The sequence below is a fragment of the Grampus griseus genome, assembly GCF_964374135.1.
Source record: "Grampus griseus genome assembly, chromosome: 14".
In the NCBI taxonomy this organism is placed as follows: domain Eukaryota; kingdom Metazoa; phylum Chordata; class Mammalia; order Artiodactyla; family Delphinidae; genus Grampus; species Grampus griseus.
Window position 1 is genome coordinate 957,467 of NC_139008.1, and position 13,770 is coordinate 971,236.

General features: G+C 66.7%; 1 protein-coding gene across 2 annotated transcripts; it reads left to right on the forward strand.

Moving 5' to 3' along the window:
• On the forward strand, nt 1–11,260 carry MAFK (MAF bZIP transcription factor K). 2 transcript variants are annotated; one of them, XM_082671249.1, is made up of 3 exons: nt 1–84; nt 7,817–7,896; nt 8,733–11,260. In XM_082671249.1, exons 2-3 carry the CDS (start codon nt 7,861–7,863, stop codon nt 9,165–9,167), a joined length of 471 nt encoding a protein of 156 aa, XP_082527375.1. In that variant the 5' UTR covers nt 1–84; nt 7,817–7,860; the 3' UTR covers nt 9,168–11,260. The 2 variants fall into 2 exon arrangements, with proteins under 2 accessions (XP_082527375.1, XP_082527376.1); XM_082671250.1 differs by lacking the exon at nt 1–84 and adding an exon at nt 7,075–7,166.
• The last annotated feature ends 2,510 nt before the right edge of the window (nt 11,261–13,770 follow it).

A 13,770-nucleotide genomic window follows, 5' to 3' on the forward strand; every position in this document is an offset into this window, starting at 1 on the left:
GGAGCGCGAGAGTGAGCGCGAGCGCGAGGAGAGCGCGTGCCCGCGAGGAGCCGCCGCGCGCCCGCGCCCCCCGCGCGACGCCAGGTGAGGATCTGCCGGGCAGGGCTGGGCCAGGGGCCTGGGGCCGGGGGACCGGGCGGGGGGCGCCAGCCGCTGAGTCACGGCCCCCTCAGACCCGTGACCAAATTGGGCCGGACCCTGGGACTCCGACCCGGCCGGCGCACCTGCCGTCAGGTGTCCCGTCCCGAGCGCGCCGCGCGGGCTGGGGGCCTTCCTTCTGGGGAGGGGAGCGCGCCCCCGACCCCGGACCCCAACCCCGTGTCCGGAGGCGGCGGGCGCAGGGCGGGCCGGGAGAGGGCCGAGTGGGGAGCGCGGCGTTCCGGCGGGCCCGGTGCCCCCTCCCGGCTCGCCCCACCTGTTTTGCTCTCAGGCCCCGGAGATAAGCTCCGGGGGAAGCGGGGGCCACGTGCCGGGGAGCGCGTGGCGACCGGGGCGACTCGGGCCTCGCGCACCTGGGCGCTGCCCGCCTCGGCCGCGCGGTCCCGCCCCGGCGGCGCTCAGGCCCGGCCTGCGCTGCCCGCGCCCGGGTCCCCGCCGCGCCGAGGGTGGCCAGGGCGAAGAGAAGGGGCCTCGCCGACCGGGTCGCGGTCCGAGCAGCCGACCTGCCGGGGCTCACGGAGGGAGGCCTCGGTGTGGGAGCTTGGGGTGGGGAGGGGGACGGCGAACGCGTCACTTCCCGAACCCCATGGCTCGCGGCTCATTTTTCTCCTCTGTGAATGGGGTGTCTCCATCCCTTCTCACTGGAAATGCGGGTCCTTCGGTGCCTTTTCCGAGTTCAGGACACAGGCGATGTGTCAGTAGTCTGCCTGCTTCCACACACCTTCTCCGGAACCCGGGAGGGAGGGAAGTGTTGGGCTATGGCCCCGGGTCTGCGTTGGAAAAGCACATCGCTTTGCCCTCCGTCTCCTGTCTCCCGTTGTAGTATCCTCACGCGCCACGTGTCCTGGAGTCTTCACCCAAGCGGCACTTGCCCACATTCTGCCCACATTCCCGGAGCACTCGGTTCGGGTTGCTGGAAGTCCCCTGATCTCTTTCGTGTGTTAATGATTACGCTCTTGTTTACCTTCCCCACGGCCCTGGTAGCCCAGGCAGAAGGGAGCTCTTCCCCTAACAGTTCATTCAGAGTTGACCAGCACTCATCACCCCCTTGCCAGGTGCCTGGCCTCACTCGGGGAGCTCCCGCGACTCGCGTGCCCACACCCAGCCCATAGTGACAGATCAGTGGCTCCCCCGCAGTGTGGCTTGGCGGCCCCGCTGCCCTCCCCTTGCCCCTTTATTGGCATTGGCGAGGTTTTCCCGCACAGCGGTTGCTGCACAGGTGTCTTAATGAAGTACGGCTGTGTGCCATGTGTGCTGTCTCTGGAGCCCGGTCTCGAAGACTCATGTCTTCAGGGGGATGGCGCTTTTTAAAAAAGCATTTGTCTAAGCGGGGCGGGGGGGGGGGCCTGGGAAGCTGAAGGTGGGCTGTGCCGTGGGTGGGGCACACCTGCAGCTTGTTGCATCCTGGATGGTTGACACCTTTCGGAGAACTTCTCTCCCTGGGTCCAGTAGGAATGTTTGAGTCTGAGCTCGGTAGAGGGTGTCTGCTTTTATGACTTAAAGCTAGACGTCTCGCTCTTCCAAAATAAAACATTTATTAACTCAGAACCACAAGTGAGGCTTCTCCCCAGAGCGCCTTTGCCTCTTGTGCTCGAGCATAGCTGGCCTTTAAGGGCTGGCTTCCAAGTTCAGCATCGCTCACTTTCAAGGTGGTTGCTAAAAATGGGAGTTGAATCGAGGCTACTGGGGAAGTCGGCTCCGGGGCTTGCTGCGTCCCAGCCCTTTTTCCAGCCCTGCAGCTGAGGCTGCCTCGGAGCCAGGTCGTTTTCCGGACCATTCTTTGTCCCCCGCGGTGCATTCTTTCACTCTCTGGCTCTGCCGTCGCTGCGGAGTTTGTTTACAATCTCGGGCAACCTAGAATTCCTGCCCGTGTCCTGGCTGTTCCCGAGTCTAAAGGTTTCTGGACGGACTTTCTGGATGTCGGGTCCAGTCCACACGGGAAATGGAGCCCCGGCCAGCTGGGAGCGTCCTCTGTGTGGCCGCTCCTCAGAGCAGTAAACAGTGACTCACCCTCCCCTCTGCTCCCCGCCCCCTGTTCTCTGCTAATGGAAGATGCATTGCTCCGCTGTTTACTTTTGCTTTTTATAAGTCACAGACTCGTCATGTTTCCTCTTTCTTACAGTGTCAGGAAATTGAAAGTGTCATCTTAAAATTGTAGGATTCTAGAGCAGGTAGAGATGAACCTGTGTGGTCTCAGTCCACACACACACACACACACACACACACACACACACACTCCATTTTATGTGAGGAAACTGAGCCCCGAGCCTCCTCGCTGGCCTGTGGGGCGGGGTCCCGTGTCCGGGGTCTGTGCAGCACCTGCCTGCCTTTCTGCGCTGCCTGTCTGGGTGCCCTGGGCCAGGGGGCAGAGAGGAGACGGGGTGGAAGCCGCCCCAGGCCCCCTCCCTTCAGCGCAGTGCTCACACACTTGCTTATGCAGCAGACCTCTCACCTGCCAGGAGTGGGGGGAGCAGGTAGGTAGGAGGGTCCGCTGCTCTCCATCCAGCGAGGGAGGCAGGGCTTGGACACAAGGACCAGGTCTTGGGCTCAGCCGTCGACGTGTGCTCAGGAGGGGGCACCCCCCTAACCACAGGGAAGGCAGGGGAGTCTTTCTGGTGATGCCAGGGTTGGGGGAGGGGAGGGCAGGGGGCTCAGAAGTGGGAGGGTACCCAGCACAGATTTGGGGGGGGCTGGCATGGTGACAGGTGGTCAGGAGAGAGGCGGGCTCAGGAGGGACTCTGACCAGGGGGGCTCCCTCTGCCTGCTTGGAGGGGCTGCATTTGAGGGACCGAGATAGGAATACAGACGAGACGCAGGGGGCCTGGGCCCAGGCGGTGCTGTAGGGCCGGAGCGTCTACAGGGTGATGCAGGCCGAGCCTAGCAGGTGGGCATGGAAGGAGGGGTGAGGCCTGGGGGGCCATCATCACCTGAGCTGGAGACCCAGGAGGAGGGCAGGTGTGGAGAGAGGGTGAGCTCCAGGGCCCGTGCAGGCATCCCTGGCTGGACTTGGAGGTTGGGCTGGTTGGAGCCCTGCATGGCACAGCTGGGCTGGGGGAGAGCAGAAGCCAGAAGGGGACCCCCCGGGGGCTTGAGGGGATCAGGGCCTGGCCTGAAGCTCCGTGGCAGGAGCAGAGGGTCACGGGGCGTGGCGGGTGCGGGGCGGCGGTCCGCCTGCTGTCAGCCCGGCAGCTGCCTGAGTCACCTCTGGACGTAGCCAGGATGACACAGCTTCCTTGGGCTGCAAAGGCAAGGTGACCAGACGTCCTCCGAGGCAGGCAGACAGTCACGTCTTGCCGGAGGGCGGCCAGCCAGGGCCAGCCTGGAGGCTGGGTGCAGGCCGGGCTGGTGGGGTGCGCGTAGAGGTGCGGCAGGACACACACCCCGTCTTGCGGAGCTGGGGCTGGGCGGTGGGAGCCCTTCTGGTCCTGGGACCTGTCTTCAGCTCGTTCGTTCGTGGGATGAGTCGATGTGTGCTTGTTTGGGAGATGGGTGCCCGCTGTGCGGCCAGAGCGGGGGCCGCCGCCGCACGGTGGCTTCTGGCTTTGGGGTCCGCTCTCGGCTGCGGGAGTGGGAACCTGCCCTCCCTCCTCCTCCCCCTCCTCTGACCTGACACCCTCGAGGCCTGGGAATGGCAGGGCTGCTCCGTCCGCTTGTCTTGGGCTGAGGGGCACAGGCACGGGCCGCACAGGAGCAGTGTTTCGAGGGCCCACCCTGCTCGGTATCAGAGACGCGGCTTCTCACGCGCAGGCTCACGATCTGGGCAGGCGGGCTAGTCGTCCAGTCTAGGCGCGAATCTGAAACTCTAGAACCTCCCTTGCTCCTAGGTAATCCAAACCCGGGGCTGTTCGGGTGGGTCAGTGCTCCTGTCAGCCACTGGCTCCCCTGATGGAGAAAATGTCCCCCGGGCCCTGGACCCCGGCCCAGCCCCTCGAGGGCCGGAGCACACGGGGGACGGCCAGGCCATGAGTCACCTCAGGAGCTAGGTCACAACTGAGGAAGGGGTTTGTGAGAGGGAAGGTAAGAAGTGGTCCTGGCCCAGGCCCACCTGCCTTCCGGAAGAGCAATCCTGAACTGTCAGACCTGGCCGCCCTGCCCTGCCCTGTTCCTAATGGGCCCGGAAGGGGAGGGACGCCCCAGCCCCTGAAGGCCCTCCAGACCACGCGGTCACCTGAATTGCCTCCATCTAGTCTGCTGGGGTTCCCTTTTCCTGGAGAGGAAGCCTTCTTCCGTGTTCAGCTGTAGGTGAGAATGGAGTTTCCGGCTTTGGGTTGAAAACCAGCCTTAGTTAGGCTGACGGTCGCCTGGAAGGTGTTCTGGGGTAGAAGTGCTGGCTGCACGCTGTCTGGCCCAGCAGCTCCTTCAGGGCTTGGGGAGGGGGCGAGCGGAGGGCAGCCCCGCCATCCAGGCTCCCAGCCCAGCGCTGGCCACCGAGCTTCTGGGGTGAGCCCACCAGGACGAGCCTAAGGGCTCTCTGCACGTGTGTCGCCAGGTTCTGTTACTTGGCGGCAGTGCCCGGGCGTCCTTCCTTGTACGGGGCTGTTGAAAAGACGTGTGGGGTGACCAGGCTCAGATGCGGCGGCGCTGGGCGCCCCTGCCCGTGCCCAGCTGCTGTCTCCCACCCCAGCCGGTTCCAGCCGAGTCCCAGAAAGCAGTTCGTCCTGTGTGAGCTCTGCTGGCCCATGAGGTTGCCTGATGTTCCGTGGTTCACAAATGCCCTTTTAGGGCAGTTGTTTCAAAATCAGGTGTTTTATAAACTCTTCTTCACACCTACAAAACTCTTCTCCGAACCTCTTTCCAAGAGCGAGCTGTTGTTTTTCTGAAGTCAGAAGTGACGTGAGGTCGATACTTTGTGTGTTTTGGGTGTTGGGCGAGAGGCGAGTAACCGTGCCGCTCCTGTCCCTGTGCCGAGTCTGCGGAAGGGCCCTCTGCCCCTGGGCCTGACTTTGGTGTGAGCCCCTTGGGCAGGCACCGGGCCGGGAGGAGCAGGTCCCTGAGGAGGGGGCGGAAGCCAAGGCAGTGGGGGTCATGATGCTGAGCAGGGCGGTCGGTGTCTGCTCCCGCCCCGGACTTGCCACCTTTCCGCAGGGCCGGGGTGCTGGTACAGGCCCTGCAGCCCGGGGGGTTGAGAGCGCGGCCCTCGGCCGGAGTGTCTCTCACGGCGTCACCTGCGTGGCCCAGCTGAGGACATTTGGCACTGGGGCCCTTGGTTCTGATCCCCTCGTTTTTCAGAAGGGACGATCGAGACCCACAGAGAGAAGGGGGTCTGCTCCATCACCCCCAGAGGGAGACCAGCCCCTCGGCTCCATATTTGCACACATTCGCGCCGTCTGCTTGGACACAGAAGGCCTGAGGACTGAGGAAAGGTCCCTGAGGTCAGACCCCGGCTGGGACCCCAGCCGGACCACTCTCTCCCGTCTCTGCCGGGGCTCCTCGCCCGTGGTCCTGGGCCCCAGTAGCCCAGGTGGTGGACGAGGTGGGCTCAGAGCCGGTGGACGTAGCCTGAGGGTCTGCCTGGGCGACCTTGACCTGGTGGACAAGGGCGCCTAACGCTCGTGGGACCTGTGCAGAGGGCAGGGGGCCGAGCCCACGGGGTGCTGAGGCCCAGGCCTATGCACATCCTGGGAATGGGCGACCCACCAGGCAATGTCACGGTGGGCAGGTCCCCAGGGGAGGCGTCCCTGCCCTGAAGGTGCCCGGGTCCTGGCCAGGCCGGTACGTTACTGAGGGTCTGCTCGGGGTCCGAGCGTAGCCCCCCCTGCCCCCCCCTTCCTTTTCCCACCGGGTGGGAGCTGGTCCGGGTGGGTGGGCGGGGCCTCAGGCTGTGGGAATGTGAGCCCAGCTCTGTAAACAGCTGGTGACTCACCGCCCAGCTATGCCCTGGCGTGCTGAGAGCGAGCTGGAATGATAGCCGCTCGTCCTGGAGAAGTTTCTCATGGCCTCCCAGCCGCCTGGCCCACCAGCCCTCCTAGTGGCTTCTCCAGCCCAGCGTTGACCCCTGCACCGGAGGGAGGGGCAGCCCGTGGGGCACTCTTGGGTCCCCCCAGATGCCAGGGGTCAAGCCACAGTCAGGAAGCAGCTCTTACTTCCCTACTAGGATTGCCCCAGGAGCGGCTGCATGTCTGTCTCGAGCACACATGTAGCTGCGAGGAGAACAGAGGGGCACGGCTCCCCCCGGAGGCCACACTGGCCCTGCTGCCGTCCTGCTCTCCCGCACCAGCGCCCGGGAGAGTGGCTATGCTGCCGGGGCCGACCAGGGGTCCAGAGACCTGGGTGCTGAGACCCTCTGGTGGTGAAGGGTGGCGGGCCGCGGAGGCAGGGTGGATGGGAGGAGGGTCCAGGCAGTGCTACAGCGAGGGTCTCAGGGCTGCGGGAGAAGGCCGTCCCCAGGTCTCCCTCACCTTGAGATGGAGGCTTTGCTGTGGCTCCATCTCTGGCCCCAAGACCCTCCTTGGGTGTTTCTCTGCCGTTCTCTCTGCTCAGTTCACCTCATCCGGCGTTCGGAACTCGGGGGGCAGACCCCGACCCTGTAAGCTGGAGACACGGCGCACCAGCGAGTCGGGCCGGTCCTCCGCATGCCTCCCCCAGCCGCAGGCACGAGGGGCCTGCTTGCTGCCCCACAACCTGCGCTGTCTGCTCGGCCTGCCCCAAGCCATTGTTGCTGTGGGCTTCTCTGTTTCCATGACGACCATGGGGGGTTGGCTACTTCCCAAGGTCGCCATGGCAACTATCAGAGGGGAATCATGCTTGGGATGCTTTGGCTGGCTTTTTCATGAATGATTAGAATGTGTGACACAATGCAGACGCGAAAACGAGAAGGGCGGGGCGGGCGGCCGGGGCTGGCGGGCGGCAGAGACGGCTCCCGCCAGACGGTCAGTGAGCTCTGGAGGTCCCTGGTCGCAGGCTGGCTGGCGTAGGGAGCCCCCGCCCACGCTCTGGGCCTCAGGTCATGGCTGTGGGGCAGCCTAGGTGAAGGTGGTGATGTCACAGCTGCAGTGCCCTTGGCGGAGGTAGGTCTGTTGGGGAGGGTGGGGCCTGGCCAGGGCGGGCACGGGGCTCCCCCCAACCCGTAATTACGGTGAGCTCAGCAAGCCAGGGGCTCCCCACCTGGCCTCTCGGGGGGCCAGGGGGGCCCAGAGTGATGGGGTCTTGCCAGGGCAGGGGCTGTCCCTGGGGCCAGTGGCGATTCACAGGGGCTAGGTGTGGCCTTTGGGGAGGGGGCTTTGCTACGGCGCACTTGGACCCCTGAACATGGCGTCCTGCCACAGGTGCAGACGTCTAGCTTGGGGCCGGAGGCAGAGCAGGAAGCGGCCGCTGCTTCTGCCCGGTGCCAGCCCGCGGCGCTGGCGCTCATGGCCCGGGCCCAGTGGGCGGGGGCAGTGTGGGACAGCCGTGGCTGCCAGGCCCCAGACAAAGTGCACGCAGGCCGCTCTCGGGCCGCTGCTGGAGTTGGGGGTGTGGGCAGGTGTCCCTCCGGGCCCCCTGGGCAGTGGCTCAGGACCCCCAGGATGCCCCTGCTTGCAGGGTGCTGTGACTGGACAGTGCAGAGCGGGGAGCTGAGCCTCCTCGGGGCATCCCTGCAGGGGGTCGTCCCTGCTTTGGGTCACCTGTGCCCAGTCAGGAACTCATCACACTCGCTTCTGTGCTCTGTGATTTTCAGTTACCATTTCCAAGCGGTTCTGTCCGGGTGACTGTACCCAGGTTATGACGACTAATCCCAAAGCGAACAAGGCGTTGAAGGTAAGGGGGTGGGATGGGCACAGGCCCGGGAAGGTCCCTCCCGGCCCCCGAAGCCCCTGTCCCAGGACCGCCCTAGAGTTGAGGAAGGAAGCCTGTCACCGGGCGTGGGGAGGGGCCGTGGGCTGGAGGAAGTACCTTTGGGAGAAGTGATGCTAGAGTCGCGGGCTGTGGCTTCGGGAGACGCCGGCCCTGGCGCCTGGGGGTGGAGGGGTGGGTGCCTGCCGGCCAAGACGTACTTGTCAGCCCAGCCCCGGACGTGGGCAGGGTGGCGTCTGGTTCCGCAGAGCCCCTGGTGGGGTGCCCGTGAGCGGGTGCTGCAGCTCTGAGCCTGGTGCCGTGGGTCCGCGCCAGGCGCTGCCTCCCTGGGGCTGGCCGTTTCCCTGCTTAGGAGCAGAGCTGGGTCTGGCCGGAGTTAGCTCTCTGTGCGTCTGTGGGCTGTGCCCTTCCAGGCGCCTCCTGGGGTCCCGCTGGGTCCACGTAGCCTTGTCCCACCGGCCTTGGCGGGACCTAACGGGCCTGAGGGGTGCAGAGGGAGGGGTTGCCGCCAGCCCCGCACCAGGCACTGGAGAGTCCCGGGGCAGCACAGCCGGGCCGCGGCCTCGTGGGGTTTGGGCGACAGAGGGCGACCGGCTCTCGGCCGGGCATGGCCGACAGCATCCCTCAGGGGACACCCTGCCCCGTACCGCGTGCACGATGCCGGGCGACACCACGGCGCCCGTCCCCGTTCCGGGGTGGAGGCCGGGCCGGCCTGGGGCGCAGAGGGGAAAGGGGCCGAGCCCTGGCGCCCGTGGCATGTGTTCCGGTCCCCGCCCCGACCACGAGCTGCGGCCCCACAGGTCAAGAAGGAGGCGGGCGAGAACGCCCCGGTGCTCGGCGACGATGAGCTGGTGTCCATGTCGGTGCGGGAGCTGAACCAGCATCTGCGCGGCCTCACCAAGGAGGAGGTGGTCCGCCTGAAGCAGCGGCGCCGCACGCTCAAGAACCGCGGCTACGCGGCCAGCTGCCGCATCAAGCGCGTGACCCAGAAGGAGGAGCTGGAGCGCCAGCGGCTGGAGCTGCAGCGGGAGGTGGAGAAGCTGGCCCGCGAGAACAGCAGCATGAGGCTCGAGCTGGACGCCCTGCGCTCCAAGTACGAGGCCCTGCAGACCTTCGCCCGCACCGTGGCCCGCGGCCCCGTCACGCCCACCAGGGTGGCCACCACCAGCGTCATCACCATCGTCAAGTCCGCCGAGCTCGCCTCCGCCTCCGTGCCCTTCTCGGCCGCCTCCTAGTGCCCGGCGGGGGGCGCGGGGTGCTGGTCGAGGGCCCCACGGGGAGCGGACCCCTTCACGCCGGAGTCAGATCGCGGACCTGTGCCGGGCTCGGGCCGGGGCTGGAAAAGAGTAGGTTCCCGGGGGCCCGAGTGCCACCTGCTCTGCACACGCACGCGCCCACGCGGCCCGCCTTCCCCCGGGCCCTGCTGCCTCGCTCAGGGCCGTTTCCAGGGCTCTGTCTTGCACTGGGGGAGTTGGGATGTGTGGAGGGAAGGTCCTTGGGAGGTTCGCGGCCCAGACGTCTTCCGCCCCTCCCATGAGCAGCGCGTCCGTCCCCCGCTCGGCCCCCCGGCCGGTGCAGGACCCCCTCACCGCCCTGGGTGCCCCAGGAGGAACCGTGCCCCAAGGGGTCCGAACACCCGGGATCCTGTGCCCCGTGAGCGGGTGGAGGAAGGGCTGCATGTGCATGAGAGCGTGTGCGAGCCTGTACACACGAGTGCGTGCAAGCGCATGTGCACGTGTACCCGTCCTCCCGTCAGCGTGCCAGTAGCGCTGGGGACCTTGGGGAGTGGCTCGTTAATGGGGCTCGCGTGAGCCTTGGGCTTTCCCCTCTGTGTTGGGTGACCTAGGGCAGGTCCCCATCGCGGAGCAGCAGCCGCCTGGCCGGGGAGGCGGAGCCCTGTGTTCCGTGTGGAACAGGTGTGAAGGCGGCGGCGGCAGCCTCAGGCACGGGCCACGGAGCTGGGCAGCGGCGCCCGTGGTCCTGCCCGTGGGTCCTGCTGCTGGAGGAGGTGAGAGCAGGGAGGAGGGTGGGGTTGGAGAAAGAGGAGTGTGGACGGTGGGGGGAGGTGACGACGGGGGCGGCGCTGGGCTGGAAAGGTGGCAAGGACCAGCTGCCGGGAGTGCTCGGACGGTGTGTCGGCAGAGGACACGGGGACTCTGCAACCTTGGTGCTTAATCATCGCCTGGACCCTCCACCCGCTCTTCCTTTCTGGCACTCGGAGCCACTGATGACTGGGGGGCCTTTGCTGGGGTGTCCTTTCCCAGAGAGCCGCTGCGGGGCTTCCCGCGTGGCTAGGCAGGGGCCGCCCCTTCCTGCCCCACCTGGGAAGATGCCGGGGCCGAGGGGTGGGCGGCGAGCCCCGAGCCCACCACAGGCCAGAAGCCCTGGGCCCCAGCTCGTGGTTTCCTCTTGGCTTGCCTCCGCGCAGGGTGCCAGCCGTCCCGTCCCGGGAGGAGTGGGGGGAGGGGAGGGCCCCAAGGGCTACAGCCAGAAAGCGCGCCCCTGTCCTGGGAGAGGGCGCGGGGTCTGGGGCGTCTGGGTCCTTCCGGAGCCACGGCCGGTGTGTAAAGAAGCTGTTGATACCATAGCCATGGTAGGTAATCCACATTGGATGTCAGTAAGGACCACGGGGATATTTAAAAGAGAGAGAAGTATATATATATATAAAATTATATACATTTTATCGTACAGATTTTCATACCTTTTCTTCCTATTTGATACTGTAAGCCTCTCTAGGGCAGAGCTGCCTGGGAGTGTGGGTGGGAGCGGGGCCACCGCCCGCGCCTGGCTTCTTAAGCTGGCCGCGCTCGCCGCCCACCGCTGCCCTTGGGCCGCGCCCCGGCCGGGTGCCCCGCGGGGAGGGCGGGCGGCCCGGGCTCTCCGAGCACCCGATCCCGCAGCCGCCACTCCCCGGGACCAGGCCTGGGAGACCAGCGTGATCCCTCCCCCTCCTCTCAGAGCGTTGAAATTTCATTGTCACAGTTTTAATATATGGATGTTTTAATTTAAGAAAACAGGCCCAGCCCCCTGGCCGGGGGGGCTGGTTTCCCGTCCCCCGTGCTTCCGGTTCGCTCCCCCGGGCGACAGGGCCCTGCCTAGCCCCGCTCCTGTTTCCCGCACCTCTGGCCTCTCAGCAGTTTCATTTCAATATTTATTTTTGTGCTGCTTTCATCATGGTATAAATTATTGAGAAGAGCCCCTGTGTCGTGGCCCTGTGGTGTGGCGTGCGGCCCGCGCCCGCGCGTCCCCTCCCGGCCACACCTAATTTATTGCTGTACCTCTCCGCGTGACGCTTTTGTACCTTTCAATAAAGAGTTTTCTGGTTTCACGTTGTCTTGCTGCACGGTTGGCGCTTTGGGCCAACCCTCCCTCCTTCCCTGGCCCAGGGGGGGCGCTGTGGACCGCTGCCTGCGCCGCCCCCCATCCCGGCCCCCGTGGCTGGAGCCCCCCCGGGGGTGGGGTCGCCGTCAGATGCTGCTTGTGAGTGGGTCTCCAGGGCTGCGCGCGGAGGGCTCAGGCAGGTGGAGGCAGGCGGGCTCCCTTTCTAGGTGGTGGGTGGAGTTCCCAAGGCCCCTACTGCCCTGACGAGGAGCCCCTGTCGGTGGACGCGGCCCCCCTTCCCAGGCGGGGGCTCTAAGGTGAGCTCGCAGTGGGTGGGAGAGATGGGGTCTGCCTGGGGCCGAGGGCAAAGCCAGTAAGCAGACTCCCCTGAAAGCCAGAGCCGGGGGCCCGGCCAACTGGGCCTGCTGGCGGGGGAGCGGGCGCCCTGTCCTCGGGATGCTGCCCCCTCCTTACCCCCCTGACCTTGGAGGGTCAGGTGGGTCAGCACTTGGTCTTGGCCTCTGAAGGAGGGTCAAGCTTGCCAGGAGATCTGCTGCTCGTTGGGGTTTCTGAACACGGGCAGCCCTCCCGCCCCCCCCTCCCCGCCGGGCTGACTGGGGTGGCACCTCGTAACCAAGGGACTGTGCTTCAGCGCCAGCCACTGGGCTTGAGCCCCACCCCCAGCTTCCGTGTGGCCTCCGCCGGCTCCTTCCCCGCCAGCCCCCGAGCTCCCTTCTGCGGAATCAGGTGCGGGGATGGACGCGCTCGGCACAGTGCGGTCGCTGTCTTCCCCCAGCTGAGCAGACCCCCGTAGCAGCCCCGGGAGAGCCCGCACCCCAGCCTGCTGCTCCCGGGAGCCCCCTGGGTGTGTCCCTGAGACCAGAGCTGGCAGCAGCCTCTGGGTGCAGGCTGGGGAGTCACGACCCCGCCTGGCGCTGGGCTCCAGGGAGGTTGTTAAAGGGTTCCTGCCTCCAGGCCGCCCAGCTGCTCTGGGGGCCGCCACCCTGTGGCGTGGACCGCTAGGGCCATTTCACAGGTGAGAACACCGAGGCCAGAGCATGTGGGTGAGACAACTGGCCTCCGTGGCCACCCCTGGCCCCACGCAGTGCGGCCTGGAATCGGGAACCGGGTTTTCGTCAGAGATGGAGAGGTGGCCCGCGGTCCCCTCGGAGCACCCATGCTTCCCCGTCAGCAGGGCCAGGCCCGTGAGGCCGGCAGCCCCTCTGACCTGCTCTGAGGCTCTGTCCCACCTGCAGGTGTGTCGTCCTCACTGCTTGACTTTGTTATGTCGGAAGGGCCTGGCCACGGGCAGAGGGGCCTGTGGGGCTGGGACCGGTGGGCAAGCAGCCCCTCTTGCCAGCTCCGTGACCACAGGCAAGTGGTTCCACCTCCCTGGGCCTCGGCCACCCGCCCAGGGCCGTCGTGAGGACCGCGCGTGTGACAGTGCTGGCCCGGCCCTTGGCACACGGCGGGTGCTCCCAGAGCGCCAGGCCTGCCTGAGAGCACCCCAGGACCGCACGCTGTGTCGGGGTCTCCAGAAGGCGGCCCTGGCCCACATGCCCTCTGGGTACACAGCCTTGGGCAACTCAGGCCCCAAAGCAGGGCCCCTCGGGCAGCACCGCCTCCCCTGGCTCACCGCAGGGCCTCTGCCCCGCAGCCTCCAGAAAACCTCCCTCCTGGGTCAGCGGGTCTCTGGGGGCCCCGTGGCCACTCGCAAACCAGCTGTCAGACGTGGGGGCCCGAGCTGGGCCTGCCAGCCGCAGAGGGCGCGGTAAGGCAGATGGGGGGCCTCCCAGCTGGCGGCAGGGAGGAGGCCAGCCTATCTTATCAGGCAGCCGGGCTGGGCCCTGGGAGAGGCCGCTGGCCTTGAGTCCCGTGCCCCAGGCCCAGGGAACAGGGGGACAGGGGTGACCCCACTCTGCCCTGGAAACCGTACGCTGGTTCCTGCCCTGCTCAGTCTCTCTGAGACCCTCGGTGCCTTTCCCTCTCTCCCTGGGTGACGTGGGAGCCGGCGGCCGGGAGGTGTGGGAGGTCGTGGCTGGGTGGTGCCCAGGCCTTCCTGCTGCAGCGCTGCCAGCTCTGCACGCCTGCCCGCGGGCGCACCACCCCGGCACCTTTCCCCGGCTCCCGCCTCACCCTACTGAGCGCCCCAGACACACTGGACGGACCAAGGCTCACAACCCGCTGCCGCCCCTCCCCACGCGGGGCCCGGCGTCCAGGGCCCACCCTCACTCCCCCGTCCTGTTCCGCCTCCTGGGCCCCAGGCCCCCCGGGCACCAGCCCCCTCCTCGAGCAGGGCTGGCACGGGGCCTTGAACTGGGGAAGCCAAGGCTCCGGACCGCACAGCCGTGCGCACGGCGGGGCAGGCCATCCCGGCTCTAGTCTGAGCTCGTTGCCTGCCTGCTCTGAGCTGCTACTGTGGCCCGCAGCCCCAGAGTGGACGGGGACCCTCCCCGCTGCACCCAGACTTCGCATGATGGGTCTCATCTGTCCGCCTCACTGTGGTCCATTCATTAG

Coding starts and splice junctions, on each gene's coding strand:
- MAFK (XM_082671249.1), top strand. CDS start 7,861: ATGACGACTAATCCCAAAGCGAACAAGGCGTTGAAG. Junction 7,897..8,732: donor AAGCGAACAAGGCGTTGAAG/GTAAGGGGGTGG, acceptor GCGGCCCCACAG/GTCAAGAAGGAGGCGGGCGA.